We start from the raw sequence: 22,838 nt of genomic DNA, 5'->3' as shown, positions 1-22,838 counted from the left end.
ATTTTTATTAATATTTCACTTATATTTCACATTAACTTATGTATAAATATCTAGCTGTAATAACCTTCGCTTCGCTTGGATGTAGCCAACCAATTCCTATCAAACATGAACAGGAGATCCCTTCGAAGGTCTGGAACCTTCTTGGGACATTATAGAACATTCTAGAGCAAATTATAACTTTCTGGAAGATTTTGGAAGAGTCTAGAACATTATTTAACCTTATGGAAGATTCTAAAACATTTTTGAACATTCTCCAACATTCTCCAACATTCTCCAACATTCTTGAACATTCTGGAACTTTCAGGAAAATTCTGGCCATTCTGGGCAACTTTGGCATTCGATTCTCTGATGCTTCACCGACTTCCCGTTAGAAGTCCATTGATGCAATGCCCTATTTTGACACCCATATCTTTGAACCCAACCTCTGTAGTTCCAAACCGAAACTTTCTTCATGGATGGGGGACGGAGGACTACCATACCATATAACCCGCATGGGGCTTTGAGGGTGGATTGCAGAGTTACAGCCTTACGCAAGTACAAACCACGCCTACATTTATTATACATATGTATTAAAATTTAAGTTACTTTGGCACAAAACGTATTCATTGGAAAGTTTGAATGGAAAGTAATGTTTAATAACATATTTTATAAAAATATTTAATTACAAACATTTAAAATATAAGGGTTTTGGAACCATATGGACTAAATATGACAACAAAACCTGCCACAGTAGGGTCCTGGGAGTCCTGATGAATGGCACATCATGCTTGTGTGAAGAGGGTCATGGGCTCGACCCCAAACAATCGTAATGATTCATATTTATGAGCACCTTGAAAGCACTCAAAGTTGTTTAAAGAGCCCACTTTCATCATGTAGGTCCTGTTGCCTTAAGATTCTGTATAAAATTGTGTAACGTTTCTACCTGCCAAGAACCAAGCAATAGTGTCTATTAACTACACTCCGCTCTCTTTAAGGGCTCTACCTATCTGGGCACACATGCGGTGTGCAGAGCTTCTGAATAAACCACGCAATTTGAAAACAGCTAAAGATATCAGAGTGGTGTCTATTTACGAAAAGCATTTGAGGATACACTGAGGCCGGATGAGTAATTCTGTTTCAAAATTTTGTTTTTAAACTATAGTTTTATAAGACTGAAAATGGCTAAAATGTGAGTTTTTAGAATAATTTTTAGGCTTGAAACTTCTGGTACTGATTATTCAAAGCACTCAAGTAAATTACATTACACTCTTTATATTTATTTCTCCGCCATATAATGATACGGTTACCGCTCAAATCTGATAGTTGTCCTATGCATGATGAGAAGAATGCGCGTCAGATCAGAGCCTTGCGCTTAGAGGCGATACCTTGCTGGAAGCACCTAGGGGCATGGAGTGACTACAATATTATTTTATAAATAAAGTAAATGATGTATTTTATTATCTTATGACAAATATTGTTCACTTATGTGTAAAAATTTGAACCTGTGAAGGTTTTTTTTTTATAAATTGCATTGTTACTAAAAAAAGTTTTTTTCTAAGAAAATAAAATTTGGTATGTTAAATTTTAAACAAATACAGTGTGAATACTGAACACAACTTTTTGTCATGTGTTTGGACTGGTGTGATGACGCCAGGTTTTTGCACAGAAATCTTGCTGCCGTCGGGTATTATTCTCTAGTGTGTTTGGTAGCCATGGCCGTCGAGAAGGGGTGGAGTCTGTAGTGCAAATAATTTTGTCAGGCCCCCTACTAATTATTTGATGTGTCCCTTTCAAACCTCGTAATAAAAAAAATCTAAAGATCTGTGCGTATCACATTATTTGTAAGATTTCGTATGAATTCTATTAATAATGTTCTTTTAGGCATTAAGAAATGTCTTGAAATTCGCTGGGGCCCTTTGGTGCTTAGTGTCGAGATTCCCCCATCTCGATGGCCCCGTCGTCAGCAGGCCCGCCTGTTTGTCCGCAGCACAACATAACTCCCCTCCACGTGGCCTGCAAGTGGGGGAAGATCAACATGGTGGCCCTGCTGATCGAGAAGGGCGCCAACATCGAGGCGAAGACGCGCGACGGGCTGACCCCCCTCCACTGCGCGGCCCGCTCGGGCCACGACCAGGTGGTCGACATGCTGCTGGAGAACAAGGCGCCCATCCGCTCCAAGACCAAGGTACACATGGACGCGAGCTGATTTAGAGACAGATCGTCCAGCCAGGGCCGGTGCTAGGTAAATTGGGGCCCTAGGTGAAAAACCTTAATAACCCCCCCGGGCCGGACACCCCAAAAAAAATTATCCTTGCCTCAAAATACATCACGTAAGCCTAAGATTTTGTCAACAATCAAATGTAAGCAGGCTTGTGTTTTGTTTTTTTTTTACTTTTTTACTTGTTACAAATAATAAACAGGTCACCGTGGACTTTAAATAATTACTTACGTCAATATAAACATTCCAAACCGTTACGAAAATCCATTTTCATCTAGTTTCAATAATCGTTAAACATGTTATATCAGCTGTTATGTGTCGTGCTGCGCCGCCCCCAGCTACTTGGCGCCCTAGGCGGTTGCCTAGTTCGCCTGTATGGACGCGCCGGCCCTGTGTGCAGCCCAATTTTTTGAAGTGCCTCTCCTATCTGTGTGCAGAGCTTCAGAAGAAGCCACGCAATTTTTAAAACTACTCGAGATATCCGAGTGGGGTCTGTTTACGAAAAGCATTTAAGAATACATTGAGGACATGTGAGTAGTTCTGTTTCCATATTTTTTGTTTTTAAACTGTATTTTCAGGTGAGTGAAAAGGGCTAAAAAAGTGTATTTTTATCATCTCACCTCCCTAACTCAGTAGTGGTGAGAGAGAAAGAGAGGGGTAATAAATAACAACAGGTTGAGGGCCATGCAACTGTAAGATCCTTTGTATTATTTTGTCACCATGTTTGTTGCAATTATGAACCTCATGTGTGCAGGGACGTAGCCAGGGAGGGGTTTTAGGGGTTCAAACACCCCCCCCCCCCCCTTAGCACCAAATCTTTAATTAATTTCTTATTCATCACTCAAACAAATTTCATATTAAAATTAATAAAATTTTTACCATTACTATATTTAAATTTAAGTACAGAAAACTGCTAAAATAGCACTATTTTACACCTTAAAATCCAAATTTTCCCGGGGGAGGACCCCCCCAACCCCTCGCTTTATAGGGGGGGGGGGGGGGCATGCTTCTTAACACCCCCCCATACACAATTTCTGGCTACGCCACTGCATGTGTGAACTTTTATTACATACTTTGTTGATTAGTTTTATTGTTCAAGGGAATTGATGAATACTGTTCAGTTTTATCATTTTAGAGTGTATCATTGAAGTGTTAACTTTCATTTCTAATGTTGTTGGTGGCTATGCATCAATTTTGTTTTAAAGCAATGCTAACATTCACTTTGTGTGATTGGCCCTTATGTACTTACCTTCGCCATAGCTATGTTGGCCTCTTCTGCCAAGAGTTTTTTTTTCTTCCAAGTCTTATGAATTGTGGAAGAAATAAAATAGGAATCTCAACGACAGATGAGATGGCTATAGAGAGAGTTAACAGTGAAAAGCTGTGGGGACTAGAAGACTTGACAAGGGCTTGCTTCATGCAGACATAGTACTGGGTGGGAAACCTTTCTAGATGTTGAAGATATTTATGTTTCAATTTTGTAAACCGTTTATGCTTACAACATTACGTAGGCACAACATCGAATTCATACAAACTGTTTGTTAATCTTATAATTATTATTTAAAATTTTTATGTGAAACAAATTTTGATTATATGAATTATTCCTGAAAGTGGTTGAGAAAAGAGGGGTAAAATTAAAAAAAAAAAATATCATAACTCCCTCAGTAGAAACACTATCAAATCCGTTCAAATTGTCTGCAAATCTTATAAATAATATTAAAATTGTGTCTGAAATAGTTTTTGATACAACCAACCATTGTTGCAAGGGATGGATAAAGAGAGGTTAAAATAAAAATAAAAAATTATCTTGGTAAGCATACCCTGAAATCCGTCATATAGGATGTTATGTAGGCTACATTTAGTTTTTAAAATATTCAGGAATTTATAGAAGTTTCCAAAACATTTTCAGAAGAAATAGGTATAGTAGACACCCAATTATCCCGGTGCGGGTTATCTGGTTTGCGGATTAACCGTGCCATATTACACTTTCATAAAGATTAAAAACAAAATTAATATTTGACTTTGTATTTCCGTGTGCGAATGATGACAATGGCACTTGTAAAGCATTAAATATAGTGCATAGGAATTAGTCATGCAACAAATTAATAATGTGACTAATCAACAAACTATATTTTGCTTTTCTTCAATAACTATTCACTTCCTTCACTTCCAGCGACACCCAAGTGTTAAGCAAAATTTTATATTCCACCATCCTGCACGTTAACAGCAGCTCTGGAGAGAAAAGCCAGAAGCTTTCAGGGCTAGATTACCTTGCACCACTAGAATGCGCTAGTGGCAAATCATGGCACAAATTATGTTAACAGGTTAAATAATCTTTCTAATAATAGAAAACATTAAGTTTATGTTTTTTATATTCTTATTATAACTGAAATATATCTCCTATATCAATAACATTATTATTTTGTAACTCAGAAATGTTGGTAGCACCTACATAGGAATGTTATGCCCAACCCTTATTATGTAAACAATGCAGTATGTGAATTATTAAATTTAATTATAGGTGTTTTAATCTCAAAGTTTTATTTATTATTTATTTCAATGTACGTCTAATGTATTTAGACATATGTATAGTTCTGTAAAATAATTTTTAATGTGAGTAGTGTCTTAATTATAATGGTAGTCAGCAAGCACAAACACCTGATTGGAAAACAAAATTATTTTCATTCAAAATACCCTCTAATTGAAAAAAAAAAAAAAAAAATTGACTAGAGTTGTTTTGATTAGTGTTCTGTCTTACTGGAACGAATTAGGGTGTTACTTTGAAAGGACGGTCGTTAACAGCGTCTGTCTCTAGATAGTCAGGTTGAAAAAAAAATTTCAGTCTAGTTTTTGACATTGCTCTAACCGTGTTTTTTTTTTTTGGTTATCCGTGGACCCATTTGCCAGTAATTACCCCTGATAATCGGGAGTCTACAGCACTTCGAAAATCTACCCACTCCTGTAGGCTGTGCCGAAAAGGGATATTTTTTTATTTTTATTTGTAGGATTGGTAGAAAGTCAAATTCAATCCCTACATTGTTAGAAGTTGCAGATTCTGTCAACATTGGCAAATTATGCAGCAGCCGATTTTAACTTTCAACCTTGTTGTGTGGACTACGGAAGGGATAGTCCATTAATCACGTGAGGCTCGAAAGGGAGGGGGGGGGGGGGGGGGGGGGGTTTAGACAGATATCACGTGTATTTATTTTTTCGCCCGATTTCTACTAAACCGAAAAGCGACGCGTGACCTCGACTCGCCCATAGTCAGGCGACAATATATCTCCCAGCCCGCTGCCAGCACGAACCACCCGGCTCGGCTTGCCGGTCGCCAGCAAGACTGTGTGATCTTGGCGCAGAATACATGCGTAAAATCACATATAACAAGCCTTTCCTTTAATTATTTTTTATGCCAGCGAGAATAAACCCGCAACCTCGATGCGTGTGTCCGGACAATTTTTATCACTGTGCTTAATTTTCCAGAAAATTAAATTACATTATACCTATATTTGAAGATAACACTATTCTGAAATTTTTATTTTAAAAATATTTTGCACCAAAAAAAATACACGTTATTTATTGGGGAGGCGGGGTGGTAAGGGGGGGGGGAAGTCTAAAACCTCACCACAAATCACTAGGGGGAGGGGAGGAGAGGGGGGGGTTTAAAAATTTGCTAAAAAAACCCATCACGTGATGGATGGACGAGAGGAGGAAAGATAGTGACGCGTGTCGGCAGAACGGGCTGGCGCCGCTGCACATGGCGGCGCAAGGCGACCACGCCGACGCGGCCCGCATCCTGCTGTACCACAAGGCGCCCGTGGACGACGTGACGGTGGACTACCTGACGGCGCTGCACGTCGCCGCGCACTGCGGCCACGTGCGCGTCGCCAAGCTGCTGCTGGACCGCAAGGCCGACCCCGACGCCCGCGCCCTCAACGGCTTCACCCCGCTGCACATCGCCTGCAAGAAGAACCGCATCAAGGTCGTGGAGCTGCTGCTCAAGTACGGGGCGTCCATCGAGGCTACCACCGAGGTGAGCGTTCCTTTCCGTCCCGTTCCGTGTGTGCCTGTCACGCCAGGCTTCGCACAAGTACAGGTACGAGTTTTGAACATGGCAGGTTTTTTCTTCTAGGAACTAATACAAACAATTGATACATATTTAAATTTAATAACTACTTACTCAGCGTCTGGGCTGATGCCATGTCCGTGTAAATGACGGGAATGCTTTGTTGCAGCCATACTCAAGAGTGATTTAACAACAGTTTTTGATTTCAGCCAGTGCAAGTTTGTTTGTTTGTTTGTTTGTTTAATGTTCTGGGTTTGATGAAGAGATGACAAAAGGAAAACATGTGTAGTGGTTTTCGTCCACTCGTTACGGTACTATGAACACACGCATGTGCAAAAGAAGAGGGTCCCTGAGTTTTTATTTTTTTTATGCGATCTAGAGTTTAAACTCCGTAGCTTGCTGGAATTTTGCGTACCTTACCGCCACCCCCTAACCCCCCCATTCCTACACCTTTAAACAGAAACACAGTGAATCTTGATGAAATTTTGCAGACTTGATGTTCAAAATAAGAGCACAATCAATTCAACATCTGATATGGAAAAATATATATACTTATCGCCCTTATCGGATTATACATTTATTTATTTATTTATTTATTTATTTTGACTTCAGTTTAGCATAGTTAAGTTTGAAATGCCTTCTCTTACACTGAACCATGAGACATAAACATTGTATAGTAAGTTATATCTAGAAATCAAACATAAAATTATATACGTACTAACAAATTACAAATTACAGAAATTACTGATTCATCATCCACCAATTTAACGTCCAAGTTTAGTGCTGACATGAACGATATAAAATAATGTATCAAATATTAAAAATATATATATGAATAATTTCAAACGTAAAACATTCCTGTTGAAAGTACACCGACGTTCGACCACCTTGCAAGATGCCGATCCGGGACGGCCGTGGTCCGGAAGGTGCTGGGCTAGTACAATCACGTGGCACGATGGGTGGCTTCAGCACGGTGCGGGGAAGGCACCAGTGCCAGTACCAGTACCAGGACGATCCTTGACGGGACGGTATCCTCTCGTTGCAGTCGGGCCTGACGCCGCTCCACGTGGCCAGCTTCATGGGCTGCATGAACATCGTGATCTACCTGCTGCAGCACGGGGCGAGCCCCGACGTGCCCACGGTGCGGGGGGAGACGCCCCTGCACCTGGCCGCCCGCGCCAACCAGACCGACATCATCCGCATCCTGCTGCGCAACGGGGCGCAGGTGGACGCCAAGGCCAGGGTGCGTCCGGCGCTGCCCGCTTCACGGCATTCCTCCCACCTTGTGTTCAACTATTCAACTCACGTTTTTTTTCTTTCGAAATTTGAATAATTTTTTTAACTATTCATCACTGGTAGATAGATGTATATGGTGAATAGCGATAAAACTGAAATAACAGTGAAATTAAATAAATAGTATACACAGCCAAACACAGAAATGGAAGTAAAAAAACACTGCATTGTCACCTCAATTACCTCATTATAGTTATTAAAATAAACAATTCATTTCATAAATCTTAGGTTCAGGTTTTTATTTAAAAAACCTTAAATGTTACGTATAAAGTAAAAAAAAATTATTTAATTTCTATGTATGGTTTTTTTAAAAGAAAAGTAAATGAAACCTGTCTGTAAATGATACAATACAGTCATAGGTAAAGACCTATAGAGAAATATCAAGAAAATGTACATGTAAGTACATTTTTAACATTTCATAATTTTTTTATTATTTAATGATTTAGTTGCAGATTATTGTTCAACTTACTTGCATCAATATGAATATATATGTAGTAATATTGTTTAATGTATGCATTTGAAGCGTCTTACCATGAATTGTTGGAGCAGTTGATCAATGTAATTGTGCTCGACATGGACTTATTATTACATGTGTTTTAATTTTTGATGATGATGAAATCCACTATTTTTAATGACAAAATTTGCTTTTTTTATGACACCATAAATTCTTGGCTCTACTAATAGATATTATGACGGCCTTTGGAAATTTAGATTTAATAACTGTTGCAACTGCCCGTAACATTCTCACAAACCTCACTGTTCATATTATTTATAATAAAACCCTTTTTTTAAGAAAATCACAATTTATATTATTTCCTGCATGATTAATTTAAAAATGTTGTCACTCAGTCAATAAATACCTACAATTATACCTTTCTAATAAAATTTTCCTGTTAATAAGTCACATGGATTTGCTGTAATGCCATATGCAGTTGTACATCTTCTGTCATTCTGTATTTTAAAGTCATATAATTGCAATCAGTGGTACTTTAACGTAAAATCACTAACATCAGCCAGTCATCTTCCATAAAAAACACAACACAAACAATCAATGTTTTGTGCAAGTCTTTTTAATGAATTTTGTGTCAATTTTCCTTGAACCCCTATGTTTAGATTAGCTGTTTCATATAATAACAGTTAAAAAATTTCATGTTGGAAACTGAAAATTTTGACAGTAGTAAATGAGGGGGGGGGGAGGTTCAATATTACCAACTTCTGTGTGTCAAGGAGCCTGAGGAATCTGCAGCCCTAGGGTTTTGCGCATGTGGGTAACCGACAACAGTCATCATCTCACTTGGCGATCTAAACCTTTTTGCATGCAATAAGTGGAAAACTTTATAATACCTATTCAATATTTTTTCCTCAAAAAATAGTTTTGAATTTATTATTAGCTTCATCATCCCTGTTTTAAATTTACAATTTCATCCACAGTGGAGGGCTCTTTAATTTCAGGGGGAACTGGACCCCTCTGATCCCCCTCCTTTTCGGGATATACGCTCGTGCACATTGTGTTCAAACTTAGATTAGAATTATATGCTGTGCATGTGGAACTGAGCTATTCGTATGCAAAAATGGTACTTAAACGTAAGTCCATGCTGTAATAGGTAGGTGCCTACTGCTGTTACTGTTCTGTTTATCCAAGTGTATGAAGTACTAATCATAATTCTGAAACAATTTTTTTTTTCCCAATTTTGGACTAATACATTGCAAGTTAAAGACAAAAATAACACCAAAAGATTAGTTCATGTTATAAATAGTAGACTTCTTATATCATCTGTAGTAGTAGTAAATATATACTATTGCATTTATGAAATGTTTTTTTATTTGTGTATGTTTTAATCTGCTGTATGTTTTAATCTGCTGCATTAAAATAGATACCTCGGGAATATTTTTCATTGCACCTGAATTCAACTTTAAAATGACAAGAGGCAAAAGAACTTGTGCAGACCCCACTGTCACCAGACAGACTCGTGATGAGCGCGTCGTCAGTAGCGACCCTAGACTTTGTGAGGCCCCAGGCTATTTACTTTTATGGAGGCTGACCCCCGGAGATATTTTGATATTCTTTCGTGATACATTATCCTCATTTCAGTTTTATAAAGGCTTACGATGAAATTTTTGGTAGAATCGTGTCATTGTACGCGGCAATAAAATCTTTGAGTATTTTTTTTCTAACACGAAATCGTGAATTGAAATAGTTTGACCGGCACATTAAGTTGCGAGATATTAAAAAATAAAATTTTCTTTTTCCCCATTAATGTCAAATGTATTAAACAACAGAACACTAGACGAACATAAAAAAACATATAGACAAAAATGTCAGGTGAGGGGCTCTGCCGTGCTGTCGCTCCTAAGCGTCAGCCGTGGGGAGGGGGTCGGTCAAGCATCTGCCTGCTGACCGAGGACGACGCCCAGGCACGGTCCGATGCGCGGGTTCTGATTAACGAAGTCATGGGTGGTCGACCACGGGTGGTGTCGCGGGGGTGACGGGGCGTGGTTGTTGCGGCAGGAGGAGCAGACGCCCCTGCACGTGGCCTCACGCCTGGGCAACGTGGACATCGTGATGCTGCTGCTGCAGCACGGCGCCGCGGTGGACGCCACCACCAAGGACCTCTACACGCCCCTGCACATCGCGGCCAAGGAGGGACAGGACGAGGTGAGCTGCTCCGCGGCCCACTCTCAGTTCCAGTGCAGTACGAGTTTCTTCATGCGTCGCAAATATTAGACTAAATGTTAAAAATATCACACTATTTTACAGTACTAAAATTATTTTATAAAATACAGGATTGAAGTAAAAATGATATAAAATCAGGTAAAATTTGTAATGTTTCAACGGGGTGACTGAATTGTTGCCCATTGGAAGGGCAGCCCTTCAGGATTTTTCTGACAGTGGTGTTTTTGAAAGCTTGTCTGAATTGTTGCTCCTTGGATGGGCAGCCCTTCAGGATTTTTCTGACAGTGGTTAGTTTGTAAAGTGACCTAACCTAACCTAACCTTACCTAACCTAACCTATCCTAACCTAACCTAACCTAACCTAACCTAACCTAACCTAACCTAACCTAACCTAACCTAACCTAACCTAAACTAACCACTGTCAGAAAAATCCTGAAGGGCTGCCCATCCAAGGGGCAACAATTCAGACAAGCTTTCAAAAACACCACTGTCAGAAAAATCCTCATGGGCTGCCCATCCAAGGGGCAACAATTAAGACAACCTTTTCAAAACACCACTGTCAGAAAAATTCTGATGGGCTGCCCATCCAAGGGGCAACAATTCAGACAACCTTTCAAAAACACTACTGTAAGAAAAATCCTGATGGGCTGCCCTTCCAAGGGGCAAGTTTTCAGAATTATTTAAACACTTAAAGAAACATGTTTTCAGAAATTGGATGGGCCTCCCTTCCAGTCGCTGTACAAACAAACCATTGCCATAAAAATCCTGAAGGGCTGTTTATCCAAGGGGCAACAATTCAGCTCCCCCGTTTCAACTGATCAAGTGTTTAACCAATTGGGCCCTGTGTATAATATCTTTCAAAAAAAATATAACCACGCATAATATTAACATTGAGCATTCATAAAAGTAAACTGAGTGCACATTTTGATTTTTTTAAGTAAACATATTTCTTCAAACAAAACATATAGGTACAGAAAAAGGAAACTATGTTTGAGTGAATGTTATGTTTTAAATCTTTACATTACAACTGAAGTTTCAAATAAAACGAATAGCAAATCTCTTGGTGAAGTCAAATCAGATATTAAAAAGAAATTCATTTTTTTTCACTTAGTCGAAGCTTCGCACATGCCAGAGTGATACTACTTGATTACACAGATTAGTTATGTTTTTTGAATGATTCTTGCCATTGGAAAAGATTGATGTAAAATATTATGTTGAACGTTCGCTATTGCTAGTTAACACTGTGTGTCATAGAGAAAATTTAAGAACAGACAAACAGAAGATGAATACAAGAAAACACACACGGAAAACAAAGCTAAGAACAGCTGATGGGTTATTCTGTTTGTCAATGTTTTTGTCAAAGGTTGTTGTTGGGCTGTTTTTATTCAGGGTTTGTCTGTGCTGTGGTATTGTTCTAACTAATTTATTCCATGGAATACTCTGTGATGTCTATGGGTTTAAAAAATTGACATTGGCTGTTTTTTTTTTTCTGTAAGTATGTTTCTGTTTGTCCATTCTTCAGGTTTTCTCTATGACACACAGTTTGAACTAGCAATGGCATGTGTCAAATATAATGTTTTAAGTCATAATTGCATTTTGCTAATTAACTATATAGCTTATTTACAGCAAAGGAATTTTTTTTTTGTACAGCAACGTAAATTATAGAAACAGCTTGAAATATTTAAATTATTATATTTTTAAAATCTTTTTAAGACTATAGAATTGTAACTACTATCATTACAGATTTGGTCATCCTGACAACATAACATCAATGCTAAACATCAGTTATTTCACATTAGAAATTACCTATTTATAGCAGCTTGTCACTATTAATTTCAGGCATTCCATTAATCATGTGTAATGTTCAAACAGATCCAAAATATTATTGTACTGTAAAACAAGGTGGTTGACCGAGGCATTTGAAACTAAGATGGCAAAATACAGTCAAACCTCGCTCGTACGGCCCCCGGTTCGTACGTACACCTCGGTCGTACGTACAGATTTCAGAAACCGTGAAAAAAAAGACAAAATATTAAAAAAAAAAATTTAAAAAATATGAAAAGTGTAAGAAATACGTTAAAGTTTATTAAAATACAGTCGTAACCTGCAGCGTTTATAGCAAATATGGGCAACATACACAGTAAAAAATAAAAAATAAAAAGCAGCAAATTGATGGAATTTACCGTCAATAGCGCGCCGTACGCGGAGAAAGGTCATTGTATTCGGTCAGCTGTTGTTATGGCGCGGCGAAGCCGGCTGGCTCTCTTTGTTCCCTGAGCTGCGCATGCGCAGTATAACACTCAACGCTCCGCCCAGACTCGTGACGTTTCATCAGCAGCCAGCCAATAGACGCGAGCTTAGCGGAAAAAAATATAAGCTCCACCTCCCGTGTACCAGTTTTGTCCAGTTCTAATACCAGTTTATTGGTATACGCACCAGTTTTCTCGCTGCCGTGACATGTTCAAGTTTACGTTCATCTTGATGTCTTGATACCAATGATTAATTATTTACAATCCCCAGAAATAAATGGTTTGTTAAAAAATATGCATCAACTGTGTAATACTTCTTAAATTATAAAATATGTATAAAACAGTTATAAGACACCGCTCATTTTATTTTGTGAAGATTATATCTCATACGTACCAGTATTTCGGCTAAGTTATGAAATAAATACAGTATCAGAACTTACAAGCCACGTAATATTTCCGTTACGTTCAACATTCGTGAGTTTACGTTTTTCCCTCGTGCATTTTAAATCGTCTTGTGCTATAATTACTCGGACTTATTGCTACTCTTAACTGACTACGATTTGGATTTTGGTTGGATTACTTTGGATTTCTTTTTCTTGACTTGGCAACGAATTTCATCTGGATTTAGATTTTTTGTTTCATTACTTGGATTTATTTTGCTTCGGTTTTTGGAAGACCTTCGCTACTTTTTGGACACGCATTTCGTACATCATGAGCGGAAGCAAGAGAAAAGCTATTACGCTTATGGAAAATTACGAAATATAATAAACTTTTCTATAAAATATATATATTTTGCGATTTAAAATGCTCATTGCAGCCTATAAACGTTACGTTTTTCATGATGTTTTTAGGCCTACTAGCTAATCTTATCTACATTTATAAAGAACCCACTGTATTTTTTTTATTTGAGCAAATATGTTATGTGTTAATTCCAGCTTAATAAACATACGTACATGTAAAAAATTTACTTGTTTGCCAAAGGCACGCACATGTACGTGCCGTGTATAGACACGGCAACGGCAATTCATTTCCCGTGGCAGCGGTGGGAAAAATGAGGGGGGGGGGGAGGGGGAGTAGCCACAAATGGACGTAATTTGGCCTCACTGGTTCGTACGTACAACTCGGTCGTATGGACAATTTTTGGAGAACCGTTAGTGTGCGTAGAATCGAGGTTTGACTGTATGGTTCTGTCTCCTTAGAAGTAAAAAAAATGCATATTATGCTTTGGATTAAATACAAAATGAATATGTATTATTTTCCAAATACATACTCAATAAAAATTCCCCTTTACAAAATTCAATAATTCAGATTTTTTATTTTTGAAAAATGTTTCATGAACTTACAGAAATATAAGTGTTCTGAAACACTACAAAGTGTTGTCTAAACCTTTTGTGCTCTGTGGCCTGTGTCTGGCAACAGTGCACACTGAATCAAGAACAGTGCTAGAGGTAGCAATCATGTAGTGGAAAGAGAAAGTGAATGTCCATTACACTGCACACTGCAATGTAAGGATGAGATACTCTAGGTCTAGGGCTTAGCTTGTCTGTATCTTCTATCACTACAACGAAAGGCCGGGTCAGTCAAATCCTTAAATCCCGAAATACTATCAAATCTTTGGTATTAGAAAGATCTGAGGAAGGAAAATTCAGGAACTAAAACTAGTACAGCTGAATCCCACTGATCCAGACTAGATTAGACCTAGCCCTGTATCTGGATCACTGAAAGAACAAAGAAGTAAACATGTTTTGCCTTGAAATGCAAATCACACATTTTTGTATGGGAGAAAATATAAACATTGATGTTTTCTATGTCACAAATAGCAGCAGAAAATGGGGTATTGGGGGTTGTATAGAACTTCTTTGCCTGCTGTTTTCTTTCAGATTTTTTCTTTTTTTTTGTGGGAATGATATATTTCTTATAATTGGGAGAGGGGGGAATATATTCTCCCATCCCAACACACTGTGCTGGTTGCACCCTTGATAAAATAAATGCAACTTTTATTTTTAATACTACTTTATGTGAAGACCTAAGTTTTAACCTAAAAATTGCTCTAGGATTAAAAAACAAAACATCCATGGGATTAAAATTCACAATTTATCGATATTATGGAAGTTTTTTTAAAAAATCCCGTTCTGATTAATGGAATGTTGGGAGAGAGGGGTTAGTTTTAGCAGGACTCTACTGTACCTGTGTAGTTGGCAAGAAGTACAGAAGCTATCAAGGAATTGTTAATGTTACGTAGTTGTTAATGGTGTGTGTGCGTGGCCGGCGGAGCGGCAGTTGGTGATGGTGTTGTGATGGCGTGCAGGTGGCCTCGGTCCTCCTGGACAACGGAGCCTCGCTGACTGCCACCACCAAGAAGGGCTTCACCCCCCTCCACCTGGCCGCCAAGTACGGCAACCTGAAGGTCGCCAAGCAGCTGCTGCAGAAGGAGGCGCCCGTGGACGCCCAGGGCAAGGTCCGTGCTGCCGCGCACGGTTGTTGTCCGTGTGGCAGGGGCGCAACAACTAAATTTCCAAATGGAGGGGCAATATACCTTTTTATAAAGAATCATTGATCCCCCCTATTGAAGCGGGGGGTCAGGGGGTCCTCCCCCGGGAAAATTTGTATTTCAAGGTGGAAAATGGTGCTATTTAAGCGGTTTTATTATCTAAAAATTGATTACACAGCACTTTCTTTGCCCCCGTTTGCCCCCATTTCAAGGTTTCAGAGGGGGGGCAAAATACCCTTGCCCCCCCCTGTTGTTGCGCCCCTGCCGTGTGGCACGCTGTGCCAGTTTTGACAGCTTCCAGCACTGAACTGAAACAGGATGTCCGCATTCTGGGAAGTCAGAGAAGTTTCAGTTGGTCAAAGGAAGGCAAGGAATTTACTTAAAAACCTGGAAAAGTCATGGCAATTCCTCAGTGATAGTTATTTGTGGGGGAAAAATGTCATGCCCCGGCATGCCATCACACAGATTTTATAACATTTTTTTTTCCTTGATGTTGTTTTAGTGCATAGTTGTACACACTGTAAAATGCGGTTTTCAAGGATGGCCGAGACTGGATCGTCATTATTTCTTTCAATTATTTTAAAATATTTGTCTGGGAAATTTGTAATTTTGGTCATGGAAAGTTATGGAAAAATCAAGGAATCTTTTTTAAAGATTTGTTTGGACACAGTGTGAAATTCATTTCACTTTGCAGTGCTACCAAGTATTATTTATTACTAATTTAGACCTCCAGTTACAGATTACAGATGGTATTTATTAGTGATACAATTTATGATACATTTCATTGACAGAGCTGATAACCGAAACAAAACCGATTCTATCCTTCTTGTAAATACATAATCACAGTGCAATTTTCCAGAAATTCAATATTTGTAAGTAAATAGTCATTACCTTGATAAAATTATTTATTAAATGGATTTTTGGTAGATGACAAAATAAATATTGCTTAGCACAATTTACATTAGGCCTTTGACTAATTAACAAACACAACATTCAAGTATAATCTTAAATTACAGAAAAATTGGAGTAAAATAGTATGCCTATGGGTGACACCTGAATGAATGAAATTTTACATTTTTCATGTTTATGGGTTTCTTTAAGTATCAGTTGCAAATAATTACATTGGAAACCCAGAAAATTGGGAATATTGGCCGCTACTGATACTAAAAAAATTATATCGGTATACATATCACATTTTTTTTTTATGCCACAAGGATAATTAGCTTTATAACAGAGAACAGACTAAATTATTTTTCTGATGGCAATATAATTTAGTCTGTTATCTGTTATAAATTTACTAAATATTGATCATTTATCAGCATATTATCCATACTAATATACAGAGAAAGTGAGTTATTTTGTTTTTAAGTAGTAAACTCAAAATATATTTGACATAGGCTATATTTACTAAAAAAATATTCCATACGATTAAGCAATATTTTGAACTAAAGCAGTGGAAAAATGACAAAATTGATTCCATTCTTGGCTTATGATGTTATGATTAAACTGTTGCAAACATATCATCATAATAATGTCACACTGGCACTGCTGTGTAAGACAGCACGTAGTTTACACATGCATTTGAAATATTTGGATAAAGGTATCTTACATACCTTGTATATTAGCTTAGTACATCATGTATATGTATTGTTATGTAGCAAACAATACTGCCTGACCTTTACTGAAATGTTAGTTAGGTAAATTTGTTAGCTAAATGATAGATTATACAAATTAACATAATTTTCTGATCTGAATACATTCTTTTTGTCATTATCTTTGCCAATTTATCGATACTGTTTTTTTTAAAATTGGTATTTGAAGGTCACTGGCATAATTACTTGGAAATTTACATTAATATAGAAAATAGTTATTATTAAAAGTAAATATGTATGCTCCTTTATCTACACATATGAATCTGGGTAACAGAGCTAGTTGTGCATGAAGTGAAGCCAGACTAATGGCTTTCTGATAAGAAACGGTTCCTGAATTTCAATAAAACGTATTGGAAAAATCAGTTTAATTTTCAAGTTTCCCACTAGTAGTTCAGTGTGTATACTGGAATTGTGTTTGTACACATACAAGCACATATGCACATATTACTCTCTTACTAGTACGAAAATAAGATGTAAGCAGAATGCAGTAACATGCATCCATAAGTACCTATATAAAATTTTGCTTCTTGTGGTTGGGCTATTAATAAATATTAATATCAAATGTTTTTAAATCTTTGTTTCAATCACTAGTTTTCCTGACTCACAAAATGTATAACATTTTTTAATGTTAATAATGTAATGCCAATAGAAATAATTCTTTGTGTTTAATGAGATATTCTTTACAGCATCACATAAATGATATGATTATCAGATTTTTTTTATTTATCAATACTTTCACAGTGAAGCAGTTTGTTTGAATAGTTTCCCCACTTTTCAGAACGGCGTGACACCGCTTCATGTTGCAAGCCACTACGACCACCAGAACGTGGCTTTGCTGCTGCTTGACAAAGGAGCGTCGCCCCACGCCACGGCAAAGAATGGACACACTCCTCTGCACATTGCCGCCAAGAAGAACCAGGTAAACACCTGCTCTCCGGACTGTACGCCGAAGTGCAAGTGGGTCGAGCTAAAAGTCTCGTGGGCATCCAGGTCATTGGTGACATTGAAAGGTGATGGGATTTTAAAACAATCATATTTAATTAAATACATTTATTGCAAGTGCAGATTATATTATACATTTTTCAAAATTTATTATTCTAGGGGCAAAATTTTAAGGTTTCATCCTCAGTTCAATTAAATTTTTAAAATAGAAGATTTTGGTGATTTTTTTTTCATTGTTATAAAATTTAGTTTGTAATATTTTTTTCACCAAGTTAGGGTAATGTAGGTATTGCTGCTTTTTTACAATATAATATTTTGAGATACGTAAGTTTGTTGAAAACAGATTCATTCTGTATAATACAAATGAATTGGTTAGAATTTGTAGTTTAAAAAGTAATTTAATAAAAGACCACACAAGTCAATCAAAGTAAAATAATTGTTCAGATCTATGCACTTTTGTGCAAACTTCATCCTAAATAATGACATTTCTAGAATTTTAAACATCACAAGATCAGTTATTTGTGATTTCATTTAAGTTTCGGTCAAATGCTGTTTAATTTTGTGATTTAACATGCATTTTAACATTTTTAACATGCACTTATATTTCAGTGTTATTTAGATTTTATAGCAGTTTATAGATACATTGTATGATTACATTATGATCCTTGAACTGAAGAAACAATTAGCCCTTACTCAAATTTCTCATTTGCTTGTCGCTCTATATGGACTACATGAAGAGAAATTCAATTTGTCACTTAATATAAAAAAAAATGTCATTGATAATAGGTACACAATTCTGTTAATTCAAAACTAATATTTTTTTCAGGAGGTTAAAAAAAACAGTACCTATCTGAAACAAACACTTTGTTCGGAAAAATTTTGTAGTCAGAATTCCTACGAGAAATAATAATTGCCTATATGTTGATTATGTGAGCATAAAAAAATTCAACATAAGAAAAACATAGGTACTTAAGAAAAATTCCTGCATATAATTACTTAATAAGTTAAAAAAAATTAGCTCTTAAACTATTAATTTATACAGTTTTACCCTTTTAATAATTTTCCTTGTTAGTAAGTCTGTATATCTAAGTACCTTGAGAAACTTCATGACAGGGATTTAGGGCCAATTTCACCACCACCACTACTCAAGATTTTGAACAGAACATAACAATGAAGCATTTATTGATAACGAATTGCATCTCACCAAATATTTACTTGTGTTTAAGATAGATAACCATTGGTTAACTTTAAAAGTTCAATTTTGGTATTTTAACTCCTTAATCGTTGTGTAGCACACACACACCAAAATGGTCCCACAATTGTGTCAGATGATACTTTATGTTGAAAACAAGACACATAAATAACCTCAAAATTGTAAGCAAGAAAAATTAGTTAAATATGATTGTGATGATAAAAATTTAAATGTGTGTATTTAATTAAATAAAGTATTTCGCATATATTACTTTTATGAAGAAATATTTTCAACTATAATTCCACGTGATTGTTTTAAAATAAATAAGTTCATACATATTTTAATTTTTATTTAAATACTTTAGATTTTGGTTGTGATAAAGTTTATATATAACTATTTACACTTGTTGATGTGACTATCTTTATTTAATTTTCATTGGTTTGAAACAAACCACAACCATTATAGACCAACAATTTTTACTTCCTAATTATGGGGTTAGTCAGTTATTCATCATATTACAATGACCCTTTCTATTTATTTCTCAAAGATTAATACAAAATTCTTGGAAATTTTTATGAGTTGTATATCTAGTTAATCTCTAAAATATGTAATTACTACGAGCAGGCTTTCTTTCAGACATTTTCCCCTGGGGGGGCAGTTAAAAGTTTCGGGCGGGGGGGGGGGGGGGGGGGGGGGGGCGAGAGAGATGGGGAAGGAATGAGAAGAAAAATTTTGTCTGTTAGGTCAAGCAATTATTATTAGACCTTTAAACTTCAATTTCATGTAAAAAAATTACCATATTACAAAATAATGAACGTTAATAAACAAACTAAATATTTAAATGCTAAAGCCTACTTTGATTGTTTTTTTACAGAAATCGTATCTGACGACCTTTTTTCCTTGCATACAAATCAACTGTTTTTTCAAGAAAGTCCTCAGTCGGAATCTCAGGAACCTCGATACTTATCATCATGCAATGAAATAGGGTTCCCGGTAGCATTCTAGATCTTGTCTTATTCAAAATTCTGTTCATTGTACTGAAAGATCTTTCCACCGAAGCTGTAGTCACAGGAATGGTAAGAATAATTTCGCAAAGTTTTTGTAACTCGCAGTAGCCTACATCAGCCTCAAGGAGTTTTATCACTGGACTCTCGTCCAATTTGAATTGCCCACTATGAATCATGGATCGTATAAAAAATTGGAAGGATTTCAAGTCTGCAAGTACACCTTCGACATCGAGCATAGGAAAGTGTGCGCAAAACTTACTTGCATCATTGTCTTTTAATTCTAATAATGATTTAAATGTGTCAAAGTGGCTTGAAAATACCAGGATATCTATCGATTTGTCGTTGAACCTGTCTTCAATTTCTTGGAGGACACTTTCACTGTATTCTTTCATACCCTTGAATGTTTTTTTTGAATCTTCATCAGCAACTAGGCACACCTCAGATCCAAACTTCTCTGTTATTTCGCTTCGGACATTTTTTTGCAAGTCGCTGTTGATGTCTCCACACTGGTCTGCAATATCTCGTAAGTGAAGTTTTGTTGTAGTAATTAGAGGAATGACTTTGGTCAAACTCAAATCCTTTCTCTGCAAAGCATTACTCAGGTAAGAGTGCACTGAGGAGTTCATTCATCACATGACAAGTTATGAGAAAACTCTCATTTCTGATTTCCAGCAAAATTCCCCCAGCTAATGACGCGAGGTCTGCTCCTTCTTTATGAATGTGCTCACAAGCCATCAAAATAGACTTCAAGCATCTTAAGACAGTATTCACTACCTTGTAGTGGGACAACCATCTCAGTTCAATACATTCTGGAATCTTGAGAACTGGATCATTTACTACTGCTTGAATTTCATGCAAAATGTTTTCTTTTTTTGGTGACTTACTAAACAGCTTATAAATGTCTTTCAAAACATGGAAAAACCTTTTGACTTTCTGATTTTTATTCCTGCAGGAAGCTGCTGCCAGGGACAAGATGTGTGCTCTACAGTGTATGTAAATAACTTCCTTGTTCGCCTTCTCTGAAAGCTTCCTTCTTACACCTCCAATGTTTCCAGCCATACTAAAGCACCATCAAATCCAAAGGCAATAATATTTTCATAATTTAAATCAAGAGCAGCAAGTTCCTTGTCAATTGCATCTGCAATAGTTTCTGCCTTTCCATTTGGGATTTTGACTATTGCTAAGAACTTTTCCACTGGTACTTTATCTTCCACAACTCTAAACATAATGCTGAGCTCCATTTCATTTCGTAGTGAAGTACTTTCATCAGCTAGAACAGAGAATTTCTTGTGTTTTAATGTTGCCTTTAATTCTTCTCTCAAAATTTTGCCCATACAGACCAAAAGCTCGCAGGCGGTGTCCTTGCTGCTATAATTCGATCTGTCACTTAGAGAATTTCTCCATTTACTAAAATCTTCATTCAGTTTGTCGAGAAGACCTTCAATCAAGCTGTTATATGTAGTAGTGTGAGCTATTTCTTTCTTTACTAAAAAGTACAAGCCGCACAAGAGAGTTTTTAAGCCTTTTCTATTTATGTCTCTTTCATTTTCACTCTGTTGAATCATTTGAGTATGAATAGGTTTCCTCGTAGCATGTCTTCTGAGGTTCTCCATTTCTACACTTATTGAGTGAGCTGCAGAATGTTCATGCTTCTCTAATCTTCCATTCTTTCCTAAAGCTTTTCTGAAAGATGTAAATGGAGTAGTAATAAACACTCCACCTGTTTTTTGCAGAACCTTTGCATCATTTTTCATGAAGTTTTCACATAGTTTACAAAATGCACCTCCTTTTTCTTCATTGTAGATCAGCCAACTGTATTTCTGTTCCCAATTTTTGTTGTAGTGACGTTCTACTTTTTCGGATGATTTCGCTGGATGCGGACTGGATAATTCTGCACTTTCATTTTCAAAGCATTTCTGTTCAGTCTGCTGGACTGATGGTGATGGGCCTGCTTCAGTTCGCGGTTTTTGACTGGGCCCTGCTACGACATTAAAATAGGAGTCTATTGTTCTTTTCATGTCGAAGTCACTAAAACAAAAGAGGTAACTCTTAATGGAGATAGTCTGGTACTGACTGGCAGTATAAACTATTAATTAAAACAGCATTATGTGAAGAATATCAATCTAACACGCACAGCATCCACACACATTTTGACTGATTTTTACTTTTCAGAAAGAAGTGGATAAATGAGCAGGGTGGCAAAATTTTGGGGGTGACAAAACTTAAGAAGTAGCTAAAAGAGAGAAAACACTTTTCTACAAAAAAAAAAATAAAACACTCTTTTAGGCTGTCAAAATATCACCATGTACTACCTAAAAACACTAAATATGAACAGCACATATAAAAAAACATAATTCATAGTATCACTATCTATTGTTAAACGATTTGGTTGTAATCAGGGGCATTAATAGTCATCATTTTAATTCCGGCAATTTATAATTGCGCGAAACACTTTTGTTTGACCAAGTCCAAGATGGTAGTACTTGTGCAATGCCAAACTGAATGTTTTAAAATTCTAAACTCCTAACAATACATTTGTTTCACTGTGCCAAATGTTATTTTATAAATACGTAACCTGGGCTTAGTCCATCGTAACCGTGAACCACCTACTGACCTACTTCTAGGTTTCTTGGCATCAGAATTCATTAAGTACTTTACATACAGTTTACTAACATGCATTATAAAGAAATTACTTGATAATGTTAAGATGATACTCAAAACGTTAAAGCGATGATTTATAACAGAATAATTTAATTAGTATCCAAAAGTTTTTGTTGCGGCCATATTTTTACATTGGATTGGTTAATTATTGTGTTTATATACTTACAGGTTTACAGAAAAGTACGCAGAAAGCCATATGCACTACACACTTGTAAACGAAAACAACACTAGCACGCCAACAATGAGTAGCCTACACGTCGAGGTCTGCCGTTACCAACAGCCGTCTGACGCACCACCAGCTCAACGCACACGCACGACGCACAGGGAGGAAATGACCCGCGTCTACTGGAAAAAGAATGTTAAGAACTTGTGAAAGAATATATCCCTCTTCTGGCCCCTGTGGAAAATCGAAAGATAA

At 36.8% G+C, this 22,838-nt stretch overlaps 1 protein-coding gene across 10 annotated transcripts in view; it reads left to right on the top strand.

Annotated features, from left to right (window-relative positions):
* LOC134528037 (ankyrin-3) overlaps positions 1 to 22,838 on the top strand; it is a 386,196-nt gene that overhangs the window by 231,427 nt on the left and 131,931 nt on the right. For all 10 annotated transcript variants that reach the window (XM_063361226.1, XM_063361227.1, XM_063361225.1 and 7 more), the window contains exons 7-12: positions 1,967 to 2,164; positions 5,931 to 6,227; positions 7,306 to 7,503; positions 10,063 to 10,209; positions 14,784 to 14,933; positions 17,397 to 17,537. In XM_063361226.1, the coding sequence (XP_063217296.1) occupies positions 1,967 to 2,164; positions 5,931 to 6,227; positions 7,306 to 7,503; positions 10,063 to 10,209; positions 14,784 to 14,933; positions 17,397 to 17,537 (1,131 nt within the window). The remainder of the gene's footprint in view (positions 1 to 1,966; positions 2,165 to 5,930; positions 6,228 to 7,305; positions 7,504 to 10,062; positions 10,210 to 14,783; positions 14,934 to 17,396; positions 17,538 to 22,838) is intronic.

Source organism: Bacillus rossius, chromosome 1, assembly GCF_032445375.1.
Source record: "Bacillus rossius redtenbacheri isolate Brsri chromosome 1, Brsri_v3, whole genome shotgun sequence".
Classification (NCBI taxonomy): Eukaryota; Metazoa; Arthropoda; class Insecta; order Phasmatodea; family Bacillidae; genus Bacillus; species Bacillus rossius.
Note: the sequence above shows the minus strand (reverse complement) of the source record. Positions and strands in the feature narration are given on the sequence as shown.